The sequence below is a fragment of the Heloderma suspectum genome, chromosome 4, assembly GCF_057233095.1.
Source record: "Heloderma suspectum isolate Gila_16-S chromosome 4, 16-S_ref, whole genome shotgun sequence".
Taxonomy (NCBI): domain Eukaryota; kingdom Metazoa; phylum Chordata; class Lepidosauria; order Squamata; family Helodermatidae; genus Heloderma; species Heloderma suspectum.
This window is the reverse complement of record NC_139461.1, coordinates 46274673-46300959: the sequence shown is the minus strand read 5'-3', so window position 1 is coordinate 46300959 and position 26287 is coordinate 46274673. Positions and strand designations below refer to the sequence as shown.

Below are 26287 nucleotides of genomic sequence, written 5' to 3'. Positions count from 1 at the left end.
TGGGGTGGGCTAGGGTAATTTTAGAAATGTGATGTTTTTAATGTTGAATTTTATCGTATGAACTGTTTTTATTGTTGTACATCGCCCAGAATGGCTGGGTGACTAATACATTTAATAAACAAATAAATAAAAATCCAAGTAGCAGTGGAACCACTGCAGTGCAATGTCTCCAACTCCCAACCCAGACAACCTATTTAGAAGGACACCATGGTTGATGGTATCGAAAGCTGCTGAGAGGTCCAGGAGAATCAACAGGGTTGCAATCCCCCTGTCCCTCTCCTGGCAAAGGTCATCCCACAGGGCGACCAAGGCAGTTTCTGTTCCAAAACCAGGCCAGAAGCCCGATTGAAATCGATCTAAATAATCCATTTCATTCAAGAGTGCCTGGAGCTGTCCTGCAACCACCCACTCAAGCACCTTGCCCAGGAAGGAGATGTTGGCCACTGGCCTATAATTGTTAACATCCTCCAGGGCCAGGTTAGGCTTGGTCTGATTACCACTTCTTTTAAAGCGTCCAGCACCACTCCTTCTCTCAAGGAGTTATTTACAACCTCCTGGACCCAGCCAGACATCCCCTCCTTGTTTGATTTAATAAGCCATGAAGGGCAAGGGTCAGGATAATAATAAGGATTTATTATCCATATACTAGGGGACAATGATTGTTCACGTCTGTGACATTCCTTAAGTCACACGTGTCTCCTGGGTGGTGCTAAAGAACAGTCACTTCGAAGCAAACATCTGAAGCTTAGAAGTTACGGCAGCCGGTCAATCCTAGTGATCTCCTGGCTATATTACATCGCATCAAATTATGCCTCAAGGCATGAACATAAACGGTCCTTCTCAGGACCCCATGACAAAAAATCTTGGTCCTGTTACCAAGATTTGCCAGATCAATATAAAAGGAATAAGTAGGTCTAAGTGCCAAGTCCTACAACGGATTTTAGCAGATAATGCCATCGGCGTAGTTGCAGTCCAGGAAAGTCATGCTGAAAATGAGGACCAAATCAGACAGAGAGGCAGGATCCCTGGCTATATCTTGCTGGGAGCAACATACCACCATGCTTATGGAGCAGCAACGTATGTGAGGTCATCAACTGAAAATGCCCAACTGTGCTCAGCCTCTAATCTCAACAATATACATGAGGTAACTGTAAGAATAGGGGAATTAACAATAATTATCATATATAAACCCCCGGCTATTAATTGGCCCCTACAAGTTATACCTCTGTCTCCACATCCAGCTGTTTACCTTGGAGATTTTAATAGTCATCATACTCAGTGGAAGTACAGTGAAACTGACGAAAATGGTGAGGCACTTGTAAACTGGGCAGATGATAACAGCTTGTATTTTATATTCGATGCAAAGGACAGAGGAAAATATAAGTCGGCAGCTTGGAGAAAGGAATACAACCCTGATTTGTGTTTTATGACCACCAGTGAGGAAAAACTGCAAGTGAAAACCTCTCGACTGGTACTAGCAGACTTCCCCCATAGCCAGCACCGCCCAATTCTGATTGAAATTGGCTCAAGTATACCTCTGATGTCATCCTTTCCCCACCCAAGGTGGAATTTCCAGAAGGTGAAATGGGATGTCTTTACTGAAAACCTAGACAAATGCTTGGGCTGGATCTCCCCTAAATCCAACAATTATGACTTACAGGCGCATTTATATGTGTGGCAAGAAAGGCTATTCCTAGAGGATATCGCAAGCAATATATTCCGGGGTGGAATGATACCTGCGAGAACATGTACCAATAATTTTTTAAAAATGGTAATTTAAAAATGATATTGCAGATGACTTGTTACATAGCCTCGATATAGCAAGGCGAGAGAAATGGATGGAGACGGTTGAATCGCTCAATTTTAAAACATCTAGTAGAGAAGCATGGTCATTGCTACGGAAATTAGGGGGAAGTAAGAAGAAAATAAATGATAAGACACACATTTCAGCCAGTAAGATCGCGGCACATATATTGTCTACATCTAGAGCTACAAGGGACAAAGTCCATACAAGACAAATTAGACAAAAACTTAGTGCTCTTAAAACTACTTGTCCTGAACAATCTGAGTATTCACGCCCTTTTCCCCCCTTTGAAATTACAAATGCACTCAAGGATATAAAAGCTGGCAAGGCACTTGGACATGATGGTATACATCCTGAATTCCTCCTGCATTGTGGAAAATATGCAAAAAGATGGTTGGCAGAATTCTTTTCAGATATTATGGAAACAGGTATAATACCACACAAGATGAAGCAAGCAAACATCATCGCAATACTCAAACCAGGAAAAACAAATGACCAACCAAAGAACTATCGACCAATTGCACTGCTAGGCACTGCCTATAAGCTTCTCGAAAGGCTTCTGCATAATAGAATCAGCCAGAAGATACTCCAGATAAACAACCTGGATTCCGCCCCGCATGAAGGTGCGCTGACCAAGTGCTTTCACTAACAACCTATCTAGAAGCAGGATATCAAGCAAAGCAAAAAACATCAGTTGCTTTTATAGATTTGAGTGCAGCGTATGATACAGTGTGGAGACGTGGACTACTTTATAAATAATACAAGTAACCTCATGCCGAAAAACTACCCGACTTATTGATAATATGCTTGCTGGAAGAACTTTCTCTGTGACTATAGGAGAGGATACTAGTGTCCCTAAAATTTTAAACAACAGACTACCACAAGGCTCGGTTCTTGCACCTCTCCTTTTCAATCAATACATAGCTGACATACCACACACAATGTCAAGGAAGCTTGGCTACGCGGATGATTGGGCTATAGACACACAACATAAATCCTCTGAGACAACTGAAGGTGTCCTCACTTCTGATCTAGACATACTGGATAAATATTTCTGTAAGTGGAGGTTACAGCCCAATCCAACAAAGACGGAAGTAACATGCTTCCACCTTTGTAAGAGATCAGCAGGCAGAGAGCTCAACGTTCAATTTAAGGAAAACCGGCTCAATCACAACATGCATCCCAAATATCTTGCGGTCACACTGGATGGGACACTTTCCTATAAAGAACACTTTATGAAGATTGCTGCCAAACTGAGAAGTAGAAATAACATTCTACACAAACTATGCGGCACTAGCTGGGGCTCAACAGCGGATACGCTGAGAACGACCGCACTCAGCCTGGTTTACTCAGCAGCGAGTACTGTGCCCCAGTGTGGCTTAATAAGCTGCACACGAGAAAGATCGATACACAACTGCATGAGTCAATGCATATTGTTAGTAGGACGATACGATCTACTCCCACATACTGGCTGCCTGTTTTGAGTCATATACCACCTCCAGATGCAAGACAAAAGAGTGCCCTTCTTCAAGAATACCGGAAGATTATTGACAATCTCCAGCTACCAGTATTAAATGACATAACCTACTTGGGGCGAAACAGGTTAAGATCGAGACATCCAGCCATTTCTACCGCTAAAGCTCTTCTAGAAGATGATTTCAATATCCACAACACGTGGAAACAACATTGGCTAGGAAACTGCCCTCCACAATGCCAAATCTTGCCCTGCATCTTGGAAAAACCACCTGGATTTGACTAGCCCCGTGCGATACGGACAACCTTGAACCAAATTTGCATGGGTCATGGTAGATGTGCAGATGCCCTTTATAAATGGGGCAAAACAACATCATCAAATTGTGATTGTGGGGCTGAAAAACAAACTATCCAACATATAGTGACAGAGTGTCAAAACCGAGCCTACAATGGAGACTTTGCTGATTTCCTGGCTGTGACAACTGAAGTAAAAAACTATATCTGTAACCTATTCATACGTTTGTAATATTCCTGTCTATATTTTATATTTCATATTTATTATGCTCTATGTTTTTATTGTAATGCGATGTAAATGTGCCATACGATAAATAAATATCCATACACCTCTACAATGGAAATCAGACATTTGTGTTTGTTGCTAAAACATCTTCTTAAGACAACCAATTGTGCATGTGAAGTTCTAATTAAGCTTATTTGTTCCCAAGAGACTTCAAACAGCATGTGCCAAATAAAGGACAATTACTCAAAACTGTAGGCAGTATCCAATGCTGGCAATCCTCCAGTGCCTGTTAGGTTGCACTGGTAGGAGTGATCACCAGCACAATGATATAATGAGACACTAATCCATAGCATCAATGACCATACACATATAAGCGCTCCAGATAAAGGTGGCCAGCTGAAGCACAAGAACTAACATGAAGAAGAACAAGCAACTTCTCCAAGCAGTAGCAACAGGTTTTTCCACAACCTGTATATATAGCAGTTTTAAACTTGAGAAGATATGTGCACCAATAGCATGAATTCAACTTTAGTTGAAGTTTCATAATGTATTTACTGGAAAGTACATGAATAAGTATACAGAAGTTACACATCCAAAAGGCTGAAAACTTTTGTAATTCTGTTGAAATCTGGAACACCTACACAAGGGGAGGATGACTTTATTGCCAGGAGGATGCAACTAGCACATTCTCTGCCCTTTAAATATTAAATCAGAAACCAGATATGCTAAGTAGGGCACTCATTAAATTTGATCGTACTTGGAAACAATCACAAGGATTAGATGAACACCTCTTGACAGTAACTGTTCAGCTTGTAATGTTCCCAAGCTACCGGTAAGATGTTACTTGCATGGATCATGACCTTTGCTTCAATTTTCATCTTAAAATGGTTCAGAAAAAAATATTGCAGAACAGGTAAGAAGCACATACAGTAAATTCTTTAGCAAGTTGTAGTTACAGCCCAATCTCAAGTCACCAATATTTTGAAAATTCAGAAATTAAACAGTACTTTAACAAGTACTGTAAGCTGAAGTAAAATTAGAATGCACCTGACATGTGAATGAATTTTTAAAGTCATAGTTTTACTAAACCAATTGCATGAGTCTTATTTCATGTTGGAACATTTTTAGTGTAACATCAAGAGGAAAATAAGTAATTAATGTTGATATCTCAGACAAAGAGGAAAATGAAATCATGGTAGAACATCCTAATCATGTAGAACACACACACACACACACACACACACACACCCCTGGGTGGGTGGCATTGCAACAGCAGACTCTGCCCCTGATGTATACACACGTAGGTTCACTTCAGACTTTCAAATGATAAGATGCGGGCAGAGCCTGCTGCTGCAATGACACCCTGCCCACCCCCGCTGCCACTCCAAGCATGTTATTCTACATGGTTGAAATGTGTGTAAGGGGTTAAACTCTTTCCAATATTTTAAGTCTCATCACCAAAGTGCCTTCACAATTTGGGGGTGCATTGTACTTACTGGTGGGAATTTTTTATTGAAGACAGCAAATTAGATTGCCTTCAGTGACTTGTTTTAATTTGGCTTAGGGAAAATCCTGTTATTTTATAAGGATTTTAGCAGGCGATGAGGCAATGTAGAAAACCTTTTTAACCTAGGGTTGTATCCAATGGTGGCATTCAACTGATGGAGGCAGTTCCTTCAGCTGAATGAGGAGGGGGCAATTATCCCTCCTCTGCATGTTGAAAATCTGCTCCAGAGGACTGGGAAACCCTCTGGAGCAAATTTTCAGGTGCTGCAAAGGGCTGCAACAGTGAGGAGAAAGGAAGAAAATTCCGTAGTGCTGGCGCAGCATTGGATTTAAGCCCTAGTCCTCTTCCAGATCTCACTTAAAACATCCAGCTTCAAAACTCCAAGATCTGAGGAGTATTGTCTTAGCTTGAAATATGGAAGATCACCTCAGGATAAAAGATTTGTACAACTTGAGATCTGAATGCACGAGCCTTATTTGGACATTAGCAAACAATTTCACTCAAAACAAACTGGGAACTACAACTAAATCTGGAGACCATGCATGTGCGCACGCACACACACACAAGTGACTCATCAAGCAAGCCACAGATCCTGCAGGGTTGAAGAAGGAATTTTCCTTGATTAAAAGCCAGAGGATTGTGGGCATTCTATTAATATATTTTCCTTTCTTCATTTCACACCCTGCCTTGCGAGTGGGGCTGATGGATTTAAATCAAAGAAATTTAGATAAATTATTTGAGTCACCAAGAAAAAAGCCTCTGTGAAATAGCTGACTTAAATCTATTTCCCATTGTGAAATTCATACCCTTCTTAAGCATGTATACGAACTGGTTGCTTTAAGATTAAAATATATGAGGGAGTTGGAGGACATAGTCCCATAGGACCAGTAGAATCATATAAAAATGTTACAGGCTTCAACAGGTTTATATTAAAATTTAAGTTCCTTTTTAAAAAGAGATGCTTACCGTAACGATTTTAATCACTCTGATTCTTTTTAAAATAAAAATTATTTTAAATAGATTTATCCCTCTTCTTACATTACTCTTTCATGTCCTTTATCAAGTTTATACTGTATATCTCAGGGATAGAGAATTCTGTCTTTTTTCCACAATACTATAATCTACTCGTAGCCCTTGAAGACAAGGATTAGTTCAGAGAATGAAATATTCAACAATAAAAAACCCTACCAGTTTAAGTCCAGAGTTAAGGCTGTGCCATGTTGACTCAAGCGCCACAAAGCCAAGAAACTGGAAGCGTAGGCTGGTGCCTTAAGAGACATGCCGCTGTGCAATGTCACAAATTCTGCTGGTTTACAACTTACCCTCTATGCACCCACACTTTTCCTAGTTCTTTCAGGCCCAAATCCAGAGGGAGAATTGATTTCCTGGGACCAGTAAAGATTTCCCATTCTGTCCTGATATTGTATTGCTTTATGAAACATCTGAATCTTATTGTATTGCTAGAGGAATCCTCCTGTGAGTTGACTCATGCCTGTTCACTTCTTGCAAGCAAGCACAATTTGTAACATTGCACAACATCATTACTGTTCACGGGGCACATCTGTTAAGGCATCAACCTTAGTTTCCAGTTTCCTGGCTTTGGAGAGCTTCAGACAACATGAGATAGCCTTAACTCTGGTCTTAAACAGGTAAGGTTTTTTTAATCACTGAATTTCCCTGGTTTTTAAAAAGGAAATTTTAATAATTAATTAATTAATTACATTTCTATACTGCCCAATAGCCAAGGCTCTCTGGGCAGTTCACAACTATTAAAACCATAAAAGGCAACCCAATAAAACATAATGTAAGACTTTAAAATTTTAAAAGTAGCATATAAAACCAAGTAAAACCCAACAGCAGTTACAACCCAGGGAAAGCCTGGGTGAAAAGGTGCATTTTTAGGAGGTGCTTGAAAGATGCCATATTTTCTGCCTCCCAAACTGCACAGTGGAGGATTTTCCAGAGGGTGGGTGCCACTACAGAGAAGGCCTGCCATCAGGGTTCTTCATGGCAACATCTCTTTCATTTTGGAATGGCCAGCAAGGCCTTCTCTGATGATCTTAGATGTCGCCTACGTATATATAACAGAAGGTGGTTTGCTAGGTATCCTGGTCCCAAGTTGTTTAGGGCTATATGTGATAATAACATAACCTTGTATGTGGCTCAGTAGCCAATAGGCAGCCAGGGCAGTTCTTTTAACACAGGTGTTATGTGAGCATAGCTGGGTGTCCCAGTGAGCACCGTAGCTGCTGCATTGTGCACTAGCTGCAGCTTCCAATCCATGCACAAAGGTAGCCCCACACAGAGCACGTTGCAGTATCTAATCATGAGGTTACCAGTGCATGGATCACCATGGCTAGACTATCCCTATCCAGGAACAGGTGTAGTTGGCATACCAACTGGCATTGGCAATGGGTGCTCTGACCACCAAGGCCACCAGGGCCTCCAGGGACAAAGATGGATCCAGGAGCACCCCCCAACTATGGACATGCTCCTTCAGAGGGAGTGCAACCCTATCCAGAACAGGCAGACACCCCAATTCCCAGGCCTGGGAACTGCCAACCCACAGGGTCTCAATCCTGACAAGAACACTGGAATTCAAAACACTGCAGTACTGGCAGAATTCTAGCTTCAGGATGAAACTGAGCATGCCCAACATAGCTTTGCCAGCAGATGCTGCCATAGACTTTCATGGGGCAGAAAAACCTTGACAATTTTTAAGCTGCTGCTCAGAATTTCACAAAACCAATGAAAGGCACACCTCCTCAACCAAGCCTGAATAAAGAACATCAGTAGTTTCCCCAAGAATTTGAAAAAAAATCTGATATGCCAAGCGACGGCTTGAGTAAAAAGTACAAATCCATCAACTTTCAGCACTTTTAAACTTGCTGTATCTGGAGCAATTTGTATTGGATCGATCTGAAATTCTGCAGGATCATATACCTTATCAAGTAGATTATGGATGTCAAGTTTCAAGTTATTAGCTCTACAGGTGTCATTTGTATATGCAGCAGAATTTTGAGGCTTATAATGGCGGAACCTTTTTTCTTGCATCTCACGTTAAATAAAAGGGCATTCCCATGCCCCTTTAATATTACTACCAAGTGTAAACACAACATGAATTGAAGCAAAGAAAACTGGTAGTTTTATGACGGTGCTATCTGCAACTATCAAAAATGCTAGCTATATAACTATAATTCCAAATTGAACATGCCAAGCAAAGTGGGACCCCGCTGCATTAAACTGCTGTATCTGTGGTCTTCTTTCTTCATGGCAGGTTTTGAAGAAGGGAGACAGTGATGCAATGGATACAATGATAAGCCAAAATGCCAGAGAATCCTGGCTTACTATGAACAGGCTACTTGCTGGTCAATGTAGTTCATTTGCTCTTCCTTGACTATTCCCACCAGTGGGAGCAGCTAAACTAACCAGGAATTGAAAGCTTAGCATGTCGTCCAAGCCAGAAACCCTGATTTGTTGTGCCCCTTACAACCCAGAATCAACCAGGATTTGTTCTTGGTTTACAAATCCTGGCTTATTTGGGCACAACAAGCCAAGAGCCCCAGTTTGGACAACATGATAAGCTTTCATTTCCTAGTCAATTCAGTTACTCCTCAGGAGCCAAGCGGGAGCAAACAGTTTGCATACACCAGCATGCAGCTCATTCATGGTAAGCCAGGATTTTCCAGAATTCTGGCTTACTGTTGTGTCTGAACACAGACAATAGCTGCTTTATACATGAAGCACATTCTGAATCAGCCCTAAATTTCTCATAAATATCCCAGATTTGTACTACTGCTGCTTTAGAGATCAGGACCCTATGTTCTTGCTCCAGTTTGTTCAGTGAAAGGGTGTGCGCATCCATAAAGCTTCAACTAGTAAAGAGAACCAATGAACAAATAACGGTCATATATTTTTCAGTCTATTCATTCCTTTTCATATTTCTTGCATCTGAGAGAAACATAATACATCTGCTACAGATGGTTTCTCACTCGTTAAAAAGTCAATAATGTTTTTGATACTGATAATGTTAAATGTTGGAGATGACAAGCATCAGATGTCAACTTCATACTAACTTATTTATAACATTTCTATCCTACCCTATATCATTAAGATCTCAGGGCAGCGTACAGATAAAATCAGTTTAAACAGTATAAAACAAATAATTTAAACAGCTAAAAACATATTAAACAAGCTAATACCAATTAAAATCTAAAACAATATAACAGTTAAAACAGCGTGCTACTTTAGGGAATGCATTTAGCCCTCAAAGGCTTTGGTACAAAGCCATGTGTTTACTTGGCGCCAAAATGGAACCAATGTCTGTGCCATTCAGGCCTCCAAGGGGAGGACATTCCACAACTGGGATGCCACAGCAGAGAAAGCCCTCTCCCACGTCCCACCATAGTGTATGTCTTGCACCAGTGGGATGCAGAGGAGGGCCCCTCCAACAGATCTCAGTCCTCAGGCAGGCATATATAGGGAGAGGCACCCCCTCAAATATTGAGGCCCCAAGCCACTTAGGGCTTTAAATGTCATTACCAAAACCTTGAATTCTGACAGTAAGTGTACTGGCAGCCAGTACAAATCCTTTAAAATTGATGTTTTATGAGTTTTATGAGACTTTCTGGTCGCAGTCTAGCTGCTGCATTTTGCACTAGCTGCAACTTCCGAGTCGTCTTCAAGGGCAGCCCCACATAAAGTGCATTGCAGTAGTCTAATCACCAGTGCATGTACTACTGTGGCTAGGCTATCCCTGTCCAGGAAAGGCCATAGCTGGTGGATCAGCTGAAGCTGGCCCCAAGTACTCTGGGCCACGGAGTCCACCTGGGGCTCTGGTTACAGGGATGGATGTAGGAGTACTCCAAGCTCCACATCTGTTCTGTCAGGGGGAGTGCAACCCTGTCCAGGACAGGTTGTTTACCAAATTCCCAGACTCAGGAACCACCAATCCACAGAGCTTCCATCTTAAGATCAAGCTTCAGTTTATTGGCCCTCATCCAGCCCATTACAGCCTCCAGGCCGAGTACAACGACCAGTAGAGCTGAGCATCATCAGCATACTAGTGACACTCCACCCCAGAAATCCTAATAACCTCACCCAACGGCTTCATGTAGATGCTGAGCAGCATGGGGGATAGAACCCTGTGGCAACCCACAGCTTAACAGCCATGGCGTAGAACAGGATTCCTCTCTGGAATCAGCCCTGCAGGTAGAAGCAGAACCACTGTAACACAGTACCTGCAACTCCTACCTCGCAGAGCCGATCCAGTAAGATACCATGATCAATGGTATCAAAAGCCACTGAGAGGTCCAAGAGGATCAACAGGGTAGCATTCCCCCTATCTTTCACCCAGAGAAGGTTGTGGGTCAGAGCAAACAAGGCCATTTCAGTGCTGGATCCTGGCCTGAAACCAGACTGAAATGGGTCCAAATAATCAGTTCCCTCCAAGAACGTCTGAAGCTGCCCAGCCACCACACCTTCAAGCACCTTGCCCCAAAAGGGGATATTAGTGATGGGGTGATAGTTCTCACACACCTCTGGGTCCAAGGAGGTCTTCTTCTGCAAGGAGCGGGCACACTACAGCCTCTTTCAAGGCAGCAGGCGACACCCCCTGACAGAGTGAAGCATTTACCACCCCACAGACCCACCCAGTCAATCCACCCCTGCTAGATTGTATTAGCCAAGATGGCCAAAGGTCAAGCTTACATGTGATGAGACAGACTGATTCAAGCAACCTGTCCACTTCATCAGCAGGGCAGTCCCACTTATTTGGTGGGAATGCCCTCCTGTCCTTGCATTTTAAAGTCATGGATGTTATCTATAAGATGGCCATGCGTAAATTAAAATTAGATTTATTTGTGATATTAAGCTATTTAAATGGCTCCACCTTAGTAAACAAATTAAGGCATTAAGAATCTGTTATTAGCAGCAAAAGTTGTAATTATCAGACATGTCAAGGGCCCCTTTTCAATATCAGAATGGATGAATATAACTGAAATGGACAAGTTTCCAGTACACTAATAAAAAGATGAGAACATTTTTTTCAGTACTGGAGTTGTCTACTGTAAACCACCTCTTCTCAAAAAAATTGAGAATCAATGTTTTATTTAGTCACTCAGACTGATGATTTATACATTTTTTTCCTTTGGTATTTGTAGCGTGTGTTAGTAAAAAAAATTAAGAAGGGAACATTAAGGAACTGAAGCATATATGCACTCGTGTCTCAAAGATAGAAACATTTTTCAAAGCTAGTTTTCCTGACCTGGCATATGGGCTGCTAACCATTTCCCAGTCAAACACTTTGTATCTCTTGTTATGCCATGGTTGAACTGTCCCATTGGATAATTTTGTTCTAGTCCTTGGTGCAATGTTTCATTATTTGAAATGAGAAATAGTAACTTCCAACATTGAAGAAAACAGGATAATATGATTCAAATTCACACCCTCCCATGATAAATACTAAAGGCCTCACATATGCAATTAGAGTTACTTTCAGGACTATGTCTTCTCTGCAGGATGGATAAAAATAAATGTCTTCTTTAAAATAATGGCTTTTTACAAATTTAGATTATTTTTAATTTAAATGAAATGGTTTTTTTATATTTCAATTATAGTGTATCTTTTTAAAGAATAGCATTGTTTACAATGAAATCTACATTTAATGAAAACCATTAAAACCCAAACCTATGCAGGTCTACTCAGAAGCCAGTCCCACTGAGTTCAATGAGGCTTACTCTCAGGTAAGTGGGTATAGGACTGTAGTCCTGTAGCCTCAAACAAAAGCCATGTCGCTTTATCAAACAAACTTAGAGCCTATTTTTAATGTAAGAGAAAGAAGCAGGGGAGAAAATCCAACTTTTGAGGTCAGGCATTATAATATGACATGTCACATATTCTATTGTTTTTTATGGACAACCTACTAGACCCACAACTGTGAAGTCATCACAGCTGCTAGCTTCCAGGAGACACCATGCAGTATCTCATGAGAATCATCCATTACCCCTACTGGGGGTGGGTTGTTTTTAATGTTCTGAAACTACCTGAGCTCAGTTCAAGTGCTGAATATTTATGATTCCAACCAAACAAAAAAAGTTATTGCCTTTGATTGTATGGATAAACTGCTCTGCCTGATAACTACCAGCCCTTTCTACAAAGTTCTAGTAACCTGTACCGTGATCCTCTGTGTGTTTATTCAGAAACAGGTCTCACTGTCTTCAGTGAGATTTACTCCCACTTAAGTGTGCATATGACTGCAGTCTTAGGCTACAATGTATGCATATGTACTTGGGAGTAAGCCCCATTGAACACAGTGTGAGCTACTTCTGCATAAACCTACAGAGGATTGTGCTGTTAGTCTTCAAGTAAGTAATCTTGCTTAGAGTCCACTATATCTGTAGAGAGACCCCAACAAAAATCAATTAATTTTACAATTGCACCTCCCCCACTTCAGCAGATATAGTTCCACAGTGCAAAGGACTTACAGGCAGATTCAAAGTTTCAGATTATACTCCTTATAAAGTCTCCATTTAGTTGTAAACCAATATTTTTAATGGTATGCATGCTTGTTCAGGAAGGGCATGAATTATAATAGTGGAATCTTGATTTAAGTTAATAATTTAAACCTGCTTTTTTTCACAGCGACTTAAACCAGCCAACGCTGGGACTTAGGAAATTTTGTCACATCTTGCACTTTATAAGACAGTGTAGATAGTTTTCTCCTAAACTTTTTTTTTTTTTAAAAGAAAACAGTTCAGCAGCCCTCAATGTGCAGTCCAGCATACTGCATTGCAGAACAGTAAAAACAGTCTAAAGGCAATAAAAAGGGTCTTAAGTCCAAAGTACTTAAGATGTCTGCCTTCCACGAACATGAATCTAGTTTATGGCTGCAATTCTAAACTCACTTACTTGGGATTACATCCGAGTGAACTTACTGGGACTTACTTCCAAGTAAATACATTTATGTGTCGCATAAATACCCAAACTTTCCTAAAAGAGTCCATGGACAGTACCTTTATTTCAGCAGATCACTATTAACAAATTATGAAAGAATGTCTTTTCCTACTGTATCTAGAGAAAAGACAGCTGTTTTAGGTAGTTAGTGCCATGGCAGCTTTTTTTTTTAAGTAACGACTTGGCTTCCCACACAAACAGCTTCTGCAAGCAGTAACAGAAGTAAGCCTTATTTAACCCACTCCAGTATTCTTGCCAAGAAAACCCCATGGAACGTATCACAAGGCTAAAAGAGATGACGCCGGAAGATAAGCCTCTCAGGTCGGAAGATGTCCAATATACTACTGGGGAAGAGCAGAGGGAATTTCCAAGTAGCGCCAGAAAGAGTGAAGCGGCTGGGCCAAACCCGAAAGGACACTCAGCTGTGGATGTGTCTGGTGGTGAAAAGAAAATCCAACGCTGTACAGAACAATATTGTTTAGGAACCTGGAATGTAAGATCAATTAATCAAGGCAAGCTGGAGGTGGTCAAACATGAGATGGCAAGATTGTACATCGACATCTTGGGAATCAGCGAACTAAAATGGACAAGCATGGGCGAATTTAATTCAGGTGACCATTGTATCTACTACTGTGGGCAAGAATCCCTTAGAAGAAATGGAGTAGCACTCATAGTCAATAAAAGGGTGGGAAAAGCAGTACTGGGGTACAATCTCAAAAACGACAGAATGATCTCTGTACGAATCCAAGGCAAACCATTCAACATCACAGTAATTCAAGTCTATGCCCCAACCACTGAGGCCGAAGAAGCTGAGGTTGATCGGTTCAATGAAGACCTACAACACCTTCTAGAACTAACACCAACAAAAGATGTCCTTGTCATCATAGGGGATTGGAATGCCAAAGTAGGACGCCAAGAAATCACCGGGATAACAGGCAAGCATGGCCTTGGTGTACAAAATGAAGCAGCACAAAGGCTAATAGAGTTCTGTCAAGAGAACATGCTGATCATAGCAAACACTCTTTTCCAACAGCACAAGAGGCAACTCTACACATGGACATCACCAGATGGTCAATATCGAAATCAGATTGATTATGTACTTTGTAGCCAAAGATGGAGAAGCTCCATACAGTCAGTAAAAACAAGACCTGGAGCTGACTGTGGCTCAGATCATGACAAGAAGACCTTCTTAAATGAACAATGCAAAAAATTGAGGAAAACAACAGAATGGGAAAGACTAGAGATTTTTTCAAGAAAATCGGAGATCTCAATGGAACGTTTTGTGCAAAGATGGGCAAGATGAAGGGCAAAGAAGGCAGGGACCTAACAGAAGCAGATGAGATTAAGAAGAGGTGGAAAGAATACACAGAAGAACTATACAGGAAAGATCTGAATGTCCCTGATAGCCATGATAGTGCGGTCACAGAACTTGAGCCGGACATCCTAGAGAGTGAAGTCAAATGGGCCTTAGGAAGCATTACTAACAACAAAGCTAGTGGAGATGACAGTCTTCCAGCTGAGCTATTTAAAATCCTAAAAGATGGTGCTGTTGAAGTGCTGCACTCAATATGCCAACAAATTTGGAACACTCAACAGTGGCCACAAGACTGGAAAAGGTCAGTTTACATTCCAATTCCAAAGAAGGGCAATGCCAAGGAGTGTTCAAACTACCGTACAATTGCGCTCATTTCACATGCCAGCAAGGTGATGCTCAAAATCCTACAAGCTAGGCTTCAGCAGTATGTGAACCGAGAACTACCGGAAGTACAAGCTGGGTTCTGAAGAGGCAGAGGAACTGGAGATCAAAACGCCAACATTCGCTGGATCATGCAGAAAGCAAGAGAATTCCAGAAAAATGCCTATTTCTGCTTCATTGACTATGCTAAAGCTTTTGATTGTGTGGATCACAACAAACTCTGGCAAATTCTTAGAGAGATGGGAGTACCAGACCACCTTACCTGTCTCCTGAGAAACCTGTACGAGGGTCAAGAAGCAACAGTAAGAACCGGACATGGAACAACCGACTGGTTCAAAATTGGGAAAGGAGTACAACAAGGCTGTATATTGTCACCCTGCTTATTTAACTTATATGCATCATGAGAAATGCCAGGTTGGATGAATCACAGGTCGGAATTAGGATTGCCGGGAGAATTATCAACAACCTCAGATACGCAGATGATACCACCCTAATGGGAGAAAGTGAAGAGGTTCTAAAGAGCCTCTTGTTGAGGGTGAAAGTGGAGAGTGCAAAAGCTGGTTTGAAACTCAACATTAAAAAAACGAAGATCATGGCATCTGGCCCCATCACTTCCTGGCATATAGAAGGGGAAGAAATGGAAGCAGTGACAGATTTTACTTCCTTGGGCTCCAAGATCACCGCAGATGGTGACTGTAGCCATGAAATTAAAAGACGCTTGCTCCTGGGAAGGAAAGCTATGGCAAACCTAGACACCATAGTAAGAAACAGAGACATCACCTTGCCAACAAAGGTCCGCATAATCAAACCTATGGTTTTCCCAGTAGTAACGTATGGCTGTGAGAGCTGGACTATAAGGAAGGCTGAGCGCCGAAGAATCGATGCTTTCAAACTGTGGTGCTGGAGAAGACTCTTACGAGTCCCCTGGACTGCAAGGAACTCAAATCAGTCAATCCTAAAGGAAATCAACCCTGAGTGCTCATTGGAAGGATACTGAAGGTGAAACTGAAATATTTTGGCCACCTAATGCGAAGAGAAAACTCTCTGGAAAAGACCCTGATGCTGGGAAAGACTGAAGGCAAAAGGAGAAGGGGACGGCAGAGGATGAGATGGCTAGATAGCATCACTGATGCAATGAATATGAACTTGAGCACACTCCAGGAGAGAGCGGAGGACAGGAAGGCCTGGCATGCTATGGTCCATGGGGTCATGAAGAGTCGGACACGACTTAACGACTGAACAACAACAACAAGCATGTTTTTACTGTGTTTTCAAGCTAACTGAAATCAGCAAGTAATACAACTACCCTGTGAGTCTACTCTGGCATATCAGTTTAAAATAAATTGTATTACCTGTTTCAAGTAGAATATTCCAGAATTATGCATGTACCTGATGTGTATTTCCCATACTCTGCCATGCTATGTCAGTTTATACACATCAAGGATTTGAATAATCTGTAGTATCCTGTGACAGTGGTCTTTAAGTCAGTTTTTCTTTAACTCTTTAAAAAATACTTATAAATTCTGTTGGTTCCCTGATAGTCCCATACAGAAGATCATTACTGTATGAGCAAACACTAGGAAACGTTAGGCTCAAACTACCAGCTTGCCACATAATGTATTTCCATATAGATTATATCCTTATTTAATTCAGAGTTGCTTCGAAATATCTACAAACTGGGAAGGTGTATCCCCAAAGTAATGAATTAAAGAAGTTTAACACAAGGTAGACCATAAATACTTACGAAATATTACACATGCCAAAGAGTAACAATATCACACAGATACTCAAAAGATCATAATGAAAACCAAGATAATAATACAAAGGATTGAACTCCAGAAGTCTACTGAATTATATAATCCAAACAGTGATCTTAAAATATTATTTTCCACAATTACGCTACAGATATGATTTAACAGAGAGCTTTGGCTATTGGGCAGCATAGAAATGAAATAAATAAAATAAAAAATAAATGAAATAAATAATAGCTTCTACAATGTTCACTCTTTTGCAGAACTACTCAATTTCATTATTATCTCTTAAAAATACTAGTTATGTATGATATGGTTATATATGGATACATACACACTAACTTTCACATTCTTTATGGCTTTTATGTATTGTTGTTGGATTACCCTTCTTTTTTTTCTTTTTTGCAATTGGTCCAAAAATGGTCACTGTCTATGTCTGAAATATTACAGTTGCACTAAATGTGCCATACATTTTAAGTAGCAACTCACACGCACCTTTTTGGCCACCCTTCCCCAATCTAATCTCCCTCCAGACATGCTGGAATACAACACATTTGGAGGGGACCAGCTTGAGGAAGGCTGCTGGGTAGGCAATTTTCCAGCCCTGTGGAAGCCACTTATCTATAAACAGCACCCACAGGGCTGAGATAACATTTAAATGACTGAGCCCCATGGCCATGGGCTGACTCCTTGGAGATACCAACGTGACTGGGCCCTGTCCACATGGTTTGGTCATTTAAATGTTCTCCCTGCTTCCCAGGGGCTGTTTACAGTAACATAGCATCCCAGCCCATGGGAGTTATTTCAGAAGGCACCACAGAATAAGAATACAAACTGAAAACTACATAAGCTCAGCAACGCTGCAGTTAACTTCAAGTGAGCAAACGTAAGCACACTAAGTAAATCAGACTGAACTCAGCAACACTTAGCTGAGCTGCCAGATTCTTAACTCCCAACTAGTTTTTAAGTCAATAACATGCATAAAGTAAACATGCACAGAATTCCACTATTAAGGCTTTTTATGGAGCAATCCTATCTAGATAGGTGGCCACCTCCAAACTTGGAGGCGACCACCTATCCAAAGCAGGGCAGGAGAAACTTGGAGGGGATCATTCCCTCTGCGCTTCTCCTGCCCTGCATTTTCAGCTAGACAGCAGATTGCAGCTGTTTAGCTGCAGAAGGACAGAGTGGGGAAGGAGCCTGCTGTATGACACATAGGATGTGTTGTACGGGCAGTTACACTCTCCCTGCTGAGGAATGCCCCCAGACACATCCCTTTCTGGCCGCTCCATGCTCCTCTTGCAAGCACAGAGGACGGGGCTGTTCCATGCTGCACCAGAGGCAGCGCAGAAGTGGGGGGAGGTCGGTTCTCTGGGAACCAACCTTGGAGTGCGGGCTCTGAGATCAGTTCCGGGAAAATAACATATCCTCTGGACATCTAGCCACTGTCTAGCAGCAGTAGGATTGCTCCCTCCATGTGCCAAATATACACTAATTCAAATGGCTGACATTTTAAAACATCTACACTTTCCTACAATTCCCACTCATTACAGACAGTTTCACTGAGGAGTTATTACACTGGATTTTTAAAAATGTATGTTGAGACAGAAAACTTGCACATGCAATGTTTCAGATTTGCATGGAGTTCAATTAATTTTTGCATGTTATCTGGGGCACAAAATCAGATAAAAATTGGAGCAGGTACAACTATGGATTCCCAGCAAAACAAAGATATTATATAGTCATCACTGTTTACATGCATGCACACATATTTTCAACCAGTTCCCACAATTAGAAGGGCTAAAACTGATTCTTTCTTATAAGAAAAATAGGAAGTTAACCCTTCCCATTCAAGAGTTGTAGACATGAGTTTGGCACTCAGAAATGATTTGGTATCACATAAATCCAATGACAGAATTAGCCCTCAGAATTTCACTTGATCTTCATTTCTTTCTAACGACGGAGAAACAAATGGAGGGCTGATTCTGATACAAGTCTTTTCTCAATAAGAATTATTTTGAAAGTTATCTATGAAGATTTCAAAGCTATGTGGAATTCTAAAAGCTATGTACTTTTCAGAAAAGCTGCAAGGAAGAGCCAGTAGGAATCCAAAACTGTACTTAAATGTGTTGCACTCAAATATGTTCAAGGGTAGTCTAACATATTATATAAAAAAGAATAAGCTGCTTCCTGTGGCAGCTATCAGAAGTTACAGAAGGGGAGAGGCAGCAGAAGATTCCTTAACCCTTTCCCTGTCCATTTCCCCCATTCTAACAGCACAATCCTATGCCTGTTTTCTCAGAAGTAAGTCTCACTGTGTTCAGTAGGGCTTACTCCACAGTAAATGTGTTTAGAATCGCATTACTCCCAAGTAGCTTTCCTCCTACAAGGTTTTTTTTTAAAGAAACTTTAAAAAGCCCACAGGGGGAAAAGCCACTAAGGTGGATATTTGGGGCAGTGAAAGAGGTAAGTGTCCCTTTTCCCATGTCTCAGTTTCTGGATCACCTCAACAAGGGGCTTGCCTTAATTAAAAGGGGTTGTTGGGCTACCGTTATATGCATTTGCTTGCAACATTTGGTCTTTATTAATCTTTCCTGGATAATCACTGCTGACGTACAGTTCTCATGTAACAGAGGCTTGCATAGCAAACTTTTCAAACCATGGAGACAACCCTATTTTGAATAAGATCTGAGGCTGGAGTGGCTTCAACTCCACAAGCAATGCCTTTTTATTATTTGCATTCTCCCTATCCATAATTTGAATGTAAAACCTAGCTCAGCATATTTGCTCCATTCAACACTAGCTCTCTTCCGCTTTCTGTCCTGTAATAACACCTTTGACAAGTGAGGCACCTGAGACCAAGGCCTCTTCGGTGACAATTCCCCCCAGAGCTTCATATAAGAGCCACTCACAGAGAAGACCGCGTTTTGGAGCCCGAAGGGTATAGGGGTGAGCCTGGCCAGGGCCACCACCTTGAGGCCACTTCCTCCCTCCACCACGCGGATGACCGCGCTGAGCTTCTCGCTGCCCTGGATCCTGGCCAGCACCCATCGGGCCAGCAGCTTCTTGCACACCACATGGGAGATGAAAGTGCCGATGAGGACCCCGAGCACCATGAGGCCCATGCCTAGCACGAAGCCGTAGAGGTAGCCAGCGGCCACGTTGAGCAGGATGTAGCCCCAGCCGCACGGGAAGGACACCGCGATGAAGCCCACGGTGAAGAGCAGCACGCCGGCCAGGCTGTCCAAGCTCTCGGCCCAGAGCATCAGGTCCCGCAGGTACTGGCGCACCAGGGCCAGCGAGGCGAAGCAGAGCGCCGCCAAGAAGCACACGCTCAGGCAACTCCTGCACCAGCAGGTGCCCAGCAGGCAGCCCGAGCAGCGCCACGTCCTGCCCTCGGGCAAGCCGGGCCCCGCCTCGGGCAGCTGGCACAGCAGGATCTCCACCGACGGCTCCTGATGCGGCGGCGGCGGCGGCGAATAGTGGTGCAGCCCGTTCTGCTCCCCGAAGAGCAGCGCCTCCGCGGCTCCTCCTCTCCCCGCTGCCTCGCCCGGCTCCCCAGACGCGCCAAGCCAGCGGCTCAGGTCCTGCCGGGCTCCCGGGGCGAAGGCGTGCTTGGTGGCTCGCGAGAGCAGCTGCAGCGCGGCGGCCCCGGAGCCCCACATCGCCCGGCGTCTAAGGCGACGAGCACAACGCGAGCAGCAGCAGGCGGCGGCGGCGGGCGGAGGTCGAGCGAGCGCTGCGCCGTGCTCCCCGCTTCGCAGGCGCAAGAGGCGGCCGCTCGCTCATCGCCGAGGGGGGCAACTTGAGGAGCAGACGAGGGCGACGAGGTGAGGCGCGGCCGGGCGCGCGAGCGTCCCTCCGCGAAGGGCGCCGCCGGCGGACCCCTCCGCGGAGACCTCCCTCTACCCGGCGGTTAAAAAACGGCGGCGGCGGCCAGAAACTGGCGGGCTCGGCAGCTGCGGCCTGGGCAGGGCGGGCGCCCCGCGCAGCAGCGGCGGCGGAGCTCCATTTCCCGGCGCTGGCAAGGCCCCGCCGCCGGGTCGGCAGTTTGGAAGGGCCGCCCCGTTCTAGGCTCAATCCGCGATGATGGGGGAGCCCCGGCTGAGGCGGCCGCCGCCGCCAGGAAGACGACGACGATGTGGCACAGCCGGCAGCGACCGAGGGGAGGCGAGTGGGCGGAGCTGGGCGGGGCCGGGGAGGATCTTCATCGCCGCCGCCTCAGGCAGAAGCGAGGGGAATGCGACGCCACGCGCGGCGGTGTCGTCTTCACGACGAGGTTTCCCCGCCCGCTCAGGACTTCCCCTCACGAAGAGCGCCACGCAAAGATACAAACACCCCCCACGAGCGCAGCCGTGGAACGACGCGTTTGCCTCCACGCAGAGACTGTTCCGCTCACGAGTCGGCCGCGTCGCCCCACACGACGCCTCCGCCCAAACGCAAGTCGCTTAGGCAAGTTCGCCTTCGCTCGCAGAATCCGCCCTCACGAATGTCAACCCACAAAACCTCCCCCCTCACAAAAGAACGAGTTCCTGTCATGCGAACAACCACGCAAATACACACACACACACACAGCCACACACAAGTCGCTTCAGATATGCTCCCCTGATGCGTGTGTGGAGAATCTCCCCACATAAAATTCTGTGAATGAGGCAGGGCAGTTGTACATAAAGGTCTCATCTGGAAACACCTTTGTGATTCTTTGGTATCAGGATTTTCTAACGTTTCTCACAGCCCAACTTTTTTTAAAAAAGGAATGCAATAACTAACAACTTTCAATTCTACATACGCTTATCTGTACATGCCCAGAGGACCTAAGGCCAATCACAGCGACGTGTATGCAACTAAAAAGTAGGTAGGAGCTCCTGTCTTTCATGTCTCAGGGTAAGCTATGTGTATAAACAATACACAGGCATGTAAAAACTGCTTCACACATTATGTAACATACATCCTGTAGTAGGCTGTGATCCTATACAATATTAGGCCTCCTTGATTTCAGAGGATTAGGCTACAAATAAGACATTGAACCTTGGGTTCTGTATGATGCTGAAGGCTAAACTAGATGTGACCTTTCAGGGCTTTTCTACACATCAAACCAGCCATTTGTTGTTGTTGTTGTTGTTCAGTCGTTCAGTCGTGTCCGACTCTTCGTGACCCCATGGACCATAGCACGCCAGGCCTTCCTGTCCTGCGCTCTCTCCCGGAGCGTGCTCAAGTTCATATTCATTGCATCCGTGATGCTATCTAGCCATCTCATCCTCTGCCGTCCCCTTCTCCTTTTGCCTTCAGTCTTTCCCAGCATCAGGGTCTTTTCCAGGGAGTTTTCTCTTCGCATTAGGTGGCCAAAATATTGGAGCTTCAGCTTCATTATCTGTCCTTCCAAAGAGCAGTCAGGGTTGATTTCCTTTAGGATGGACTGATTTGACCTCCTTGCAGTCCAGGGGACTCGTAAGAGTCTTCTCCAGCACCACAGTTCGAAAGCATCAATTCCATGGGGAACCCTAATTCAGATCAGAGCAATTACGCTGGAGGAGGAGGGTGTACCCCTTTCTCTTAAACTGTTTCTCCAATTAAAATTGCCCACCTTCAGAAGCTGCTATTTTAAACTTCAATTGAACTGTTCCAGACTACTTTTTGCATTTCATGACATTTAACCCCACTGTTTATTTCTTTTTGTTCCCTCTGCACCTTATATCTGCCAGCTGAAGATAACCGCACATCTGATAAAGTGGGCTCTGTACCACAAAACCATGAATGTGTTAGTCTTTAAGGGTGCAATCCTATGCATGTTTAGACAGGAAAAAGTCTTGCAACTCCCAGCATGCCCCAGCCAGCCATACTGGCTGGGGCATGCTGGGAGTTGTAGGACTTTTTCTGTCCAAACATGCATAGGATTATGCCTTAAATTGGTGTTTTTGCTGCAACAGACTAACACAGCTCTGGTACCTATATCCTTATGGTACCTGTATGTTTTGCCATGTGGGGCATATAGCAGCTTCAGGGGGGTGACTTCAATTAGAAAAATGGCATGGGAAAGGGGTTACCTATCACCACTGTCAGCCCAGTTCAGATTGGGAGGGCCCATGCTTTGACGTTTTGTTTTGATTCAGTTCTGTTTTTTAAAAGTGAGATCCTGTTGACAGATCTCCTGTGTCATGTCTAATTTGGCCTCAAGGTAGGACAACAATCTGCCCAGCTCACTTGTTCAGTGTCCAATTTTTTGCTTTCCTTGTAAGATGTAGCTCCATTTTTAAAAAACCTCCTGCGTCCGCCCCCATACTAGGCCATGACCAAAATTCTGTCTGCTCTACACTGTAATTTGGTTATTACCATAGGCTATATTAGTCAATTGTCTCGGTATGGAATGTAATTGCCAGTGCTAGGCAAACTGAGAGGGTGTTAGATGAATACCTTTAAAGATATAAATGAGGTAGTGCATATCTTGGGGCAAGGAGCTGAACTAGAACGCACTTGAATTTATCCCTCCACCTCACATCTTTTCCCATGAGAAGGCTTCACTATTGGATAATTCTGTCTGCTATAAGCTATAGGCTGTTCTGTTTTTCCACTCAAGTGCATTACTTACAGGGAAAAGATTGAAAGTGCACATAGCAGATCCTGCCAACGGTATGTCCCTCAGCAATACTAAATGGCTCACGATGCAGTCCACATGATACTGCACACAGAAGTAGTGAATAAAACCCAACATTGATTTATAAGGTGAAAGTGTAAGGGTGCAACTTGAATAGCACTTACTTGGAAGTAAGCCCCACTGAATTCAACAGAACCATGTGATCCAGCTGTTCCTATTTACTGAGGACAATCCCTATTTTATGGGACCTGTCACTGATTAATCATTGCCCCTATTTTTTGCCTTTGAGGGATGCTCCAAAATGTTCTTAGTGTGAGTTGCTAGAGCTATCATTTACCAGAGTCTCTAGAACAGGGGTGGACAACTTCCCGGGGTCAGTTCTCCTAGGGATGGTGGAGAATTTCTCCCCGAAACTTCGGAGGGCCGAGCGCCAGCGTGTTTGGCCCCCCAAACAAGTTTCAGGGAGAAATCCTCCGCCCCCCGCACACCCCCCCTGGGACGGGACTTACCTTCGCCGAATGTCCCTCCCGGCGGCGGGTCCGGCCGGCGGTTCGGCAGGTGTTCGAGCGGGGCGGGAGCGGCAGCCGGTCTTTCGACCGGCTGCCACCGCCGCCATTCCAATGAAAGAAAAAAAAAAACACGCCCCCGTGATAGGCTACGTGACGATTAACATAGCCTATCATGGCTAGATTTGCAAAGTCAGCCGTGATAGGCTACGTAAATCGTCACGTAGCCTATCACGGGTGACTTTAAAAAATTTTTAAAAAGCGCGTACGGATAATGGCGGCACCCATAGGGAGCCACCATTCCCATTCCTTATTTGGTTGCTGTAGTCTACGTAAAGATTTACGTAGACTACGGTGAAAATAAGGGCAATGCTATTAATAAGGGCAACGCTCCACGGAATCCGTGGAGGAATGGAGCAACCCGCCCCACCACCCTGCGGAAGTCTCCCGAAATGGAGCCTACCTGGCTGCAGCAGCGGCAGCTCCGGCGGCAGTGGCAGGTCCGGCGGCAGCGGCGGCTTTGGCCACTGCTGGGATGCAGCCGCAAATGGCGGCCACTACATCAGCTGCCATTTGCGTCCATGGCAAGCCGTGATAGGCTACGTAAATATTTACGTAGACCATCATAGCAAAAGCGGGGATGCAAATGGCGGCCGCTACGCTATTTGCGTCCCCATTTTTGCCGTGATAGGCTACGTAAATATTTATGTAGCCTATCACGGCTCAGCGAAGGGATGCAAATGGCGGCCGCTATGCCGGCCGCCATTTGCGGCCGCAGACCTCCTGCTGCGGATGCACCCGGCCGACTGTTCTGCGGAGTCGCTGTGGAGCGGAGCCAGCCAGGGAATATTTCGGGGGGAGGTATGAAACGCCACCCCCCACTGTGGATGTCACCCTTCGAAAAAGTTAGTGACTTTCGTACACCCCTAGCTGTACAAAACAAAACATCTGTTTTTATGAAGAGTTGCTGAAGGATGGTAGGTCAGGAGTATAGTGGTGGCAGGTCGCACTGGGGCTTCGCTTCTGCACTGTTATTGAAGCCAGCCCCCAGCTGGGTCCGCAGTCTGCTAGGGGAGGAGAAGGGAGCAGAGGAAGGGAGTGCGGGCAGTTGGCGGCTGCCTCTCGTTTACCACACAGAGCCAGCCAGACAATGGGGGCGAAAGAGGGAGGCTGAGGGAGCTTTGCAGCCTCCTCTCGGCATCCCCTATTCTCCTCCTCAGCTCTCGGCTTCTCTGCCTGTCCCTGCTCCATGCCTGCACGCCCAGCGCTGCCCTCTCCACTGGTTCGGGGCTGCTGCTGGCCACGGTAGCAGCAGGAGCAGGGGGCGGGGCAGTGCTGCCGCCATTGTTTACTTGTGGGGCAGTGCAGGCGGCTGGAAGAGCCCTAGAGCGGTCACTGCTGCTATTGCTTGCAGCAGCTAGTCCTGATGGTCTTTAAATAAATTTAAGTAAAGCAGCTTTTCTCTTGTTCTCTCTCTTTCCCACCCCCCCCCACTCATTTCCTCCATATATTTGCTTTGTGCTTACTTGAGAGTAAGCCCTGGTACTTGAGAGTATGCCCCATGGCCACGAGGCTTTATTCTATCCATATGATAGAGTTACTATTTTATCTGAGGTAGAAAAAAAATACATAATCATTGTTGTCCATATCTGATGTATTATTTATTTAATTGATTGATTGATTGGATGTATAGTCTACTTCATCCCAAAACCTCAGGGTTGGTAACAATATGCTTATCAATCTACTTTATCTTTCCCTGTTGCTGGTCACCAAAAAACAGTTTGAATAAAACATGTCTTCAGCTGCTTCCAGAAGATGCACAGACTTTGGTTTTTACAATATATGTGGTACTTTACAGAGAATCATAAGCAAAAAAGTCAGGTCTCTGCTCCTACAAGCTTGCAACCCAAATTTAAATTTAATTTGTAATCTAAAGTTACACAGCTGTTTGAAACTTAATTTTTGATTATACAAGCTATTATTATTATCATTATTATGTTCTCCTTTTTCCTCACACCATTTAGATATAATGTGCCTTTAGGAAGTAAGTGTGTGGAGATGTGAATGGCCTAGACCCTTGTCATCCTCTTGAAAATAGGCCCCGATTGTTTTGTTCCTTTTATTTAAAAACACACATGAAGCTCATTTACATACCCTTAACTGAGGTTTGTTGGGGGGGGGGGCATTACTGCGTCACCCTTAAAACTCCTGATGCTTAAACTTGTTCTTGGCAGTTCTCCAAATTATACCCCAGTACCAGCAGCCAGAGCCAGCCAGAGCACCATCCTATCCCACTCCCACAATTCCAGGGCAGGAAAGGAGAACAGGGCCACAACAATACACCAGCTCCCTCAGTAAGTGTGTTTAGGATTGGTGCCTTTTTGTGCTTTACAGTGCGGGGGGCTGGAGAAAATTTGTGGAAAAGGTTTCTTTCATATCTTGATGAACATGAAAAAGAGAGAGGCAGATGGGTGGTGCAAATGAG

The 26287-nt window shown here is 44.2% G+C and overlaps 1 protein-coding gene across 1 annotated transcript in view; it reads right to left on the bottom strand.

Annotated features, from left to right (window-relative positions):
• Positions 1–21183, bottom strand: part of TMEM64 (transmembrane protein 64) — a 30707-nt gene extending 9524 nt beyond the window's left edge. Inside the window, exon 1 of the mRNA XM_084849165.1 lies at positions 19617–21183. Within this exon, the coding sequence (XP_084705291.1) occupies positions 19617–20369 (753 nt within the window). The 5' untranslated portion in view covers positions 20370–21183. The remainder of the gene's footprint in view (positions 1–19616) is intronic.
• Positions 21184–26287: the final 5104 nt, after the last annotated feature.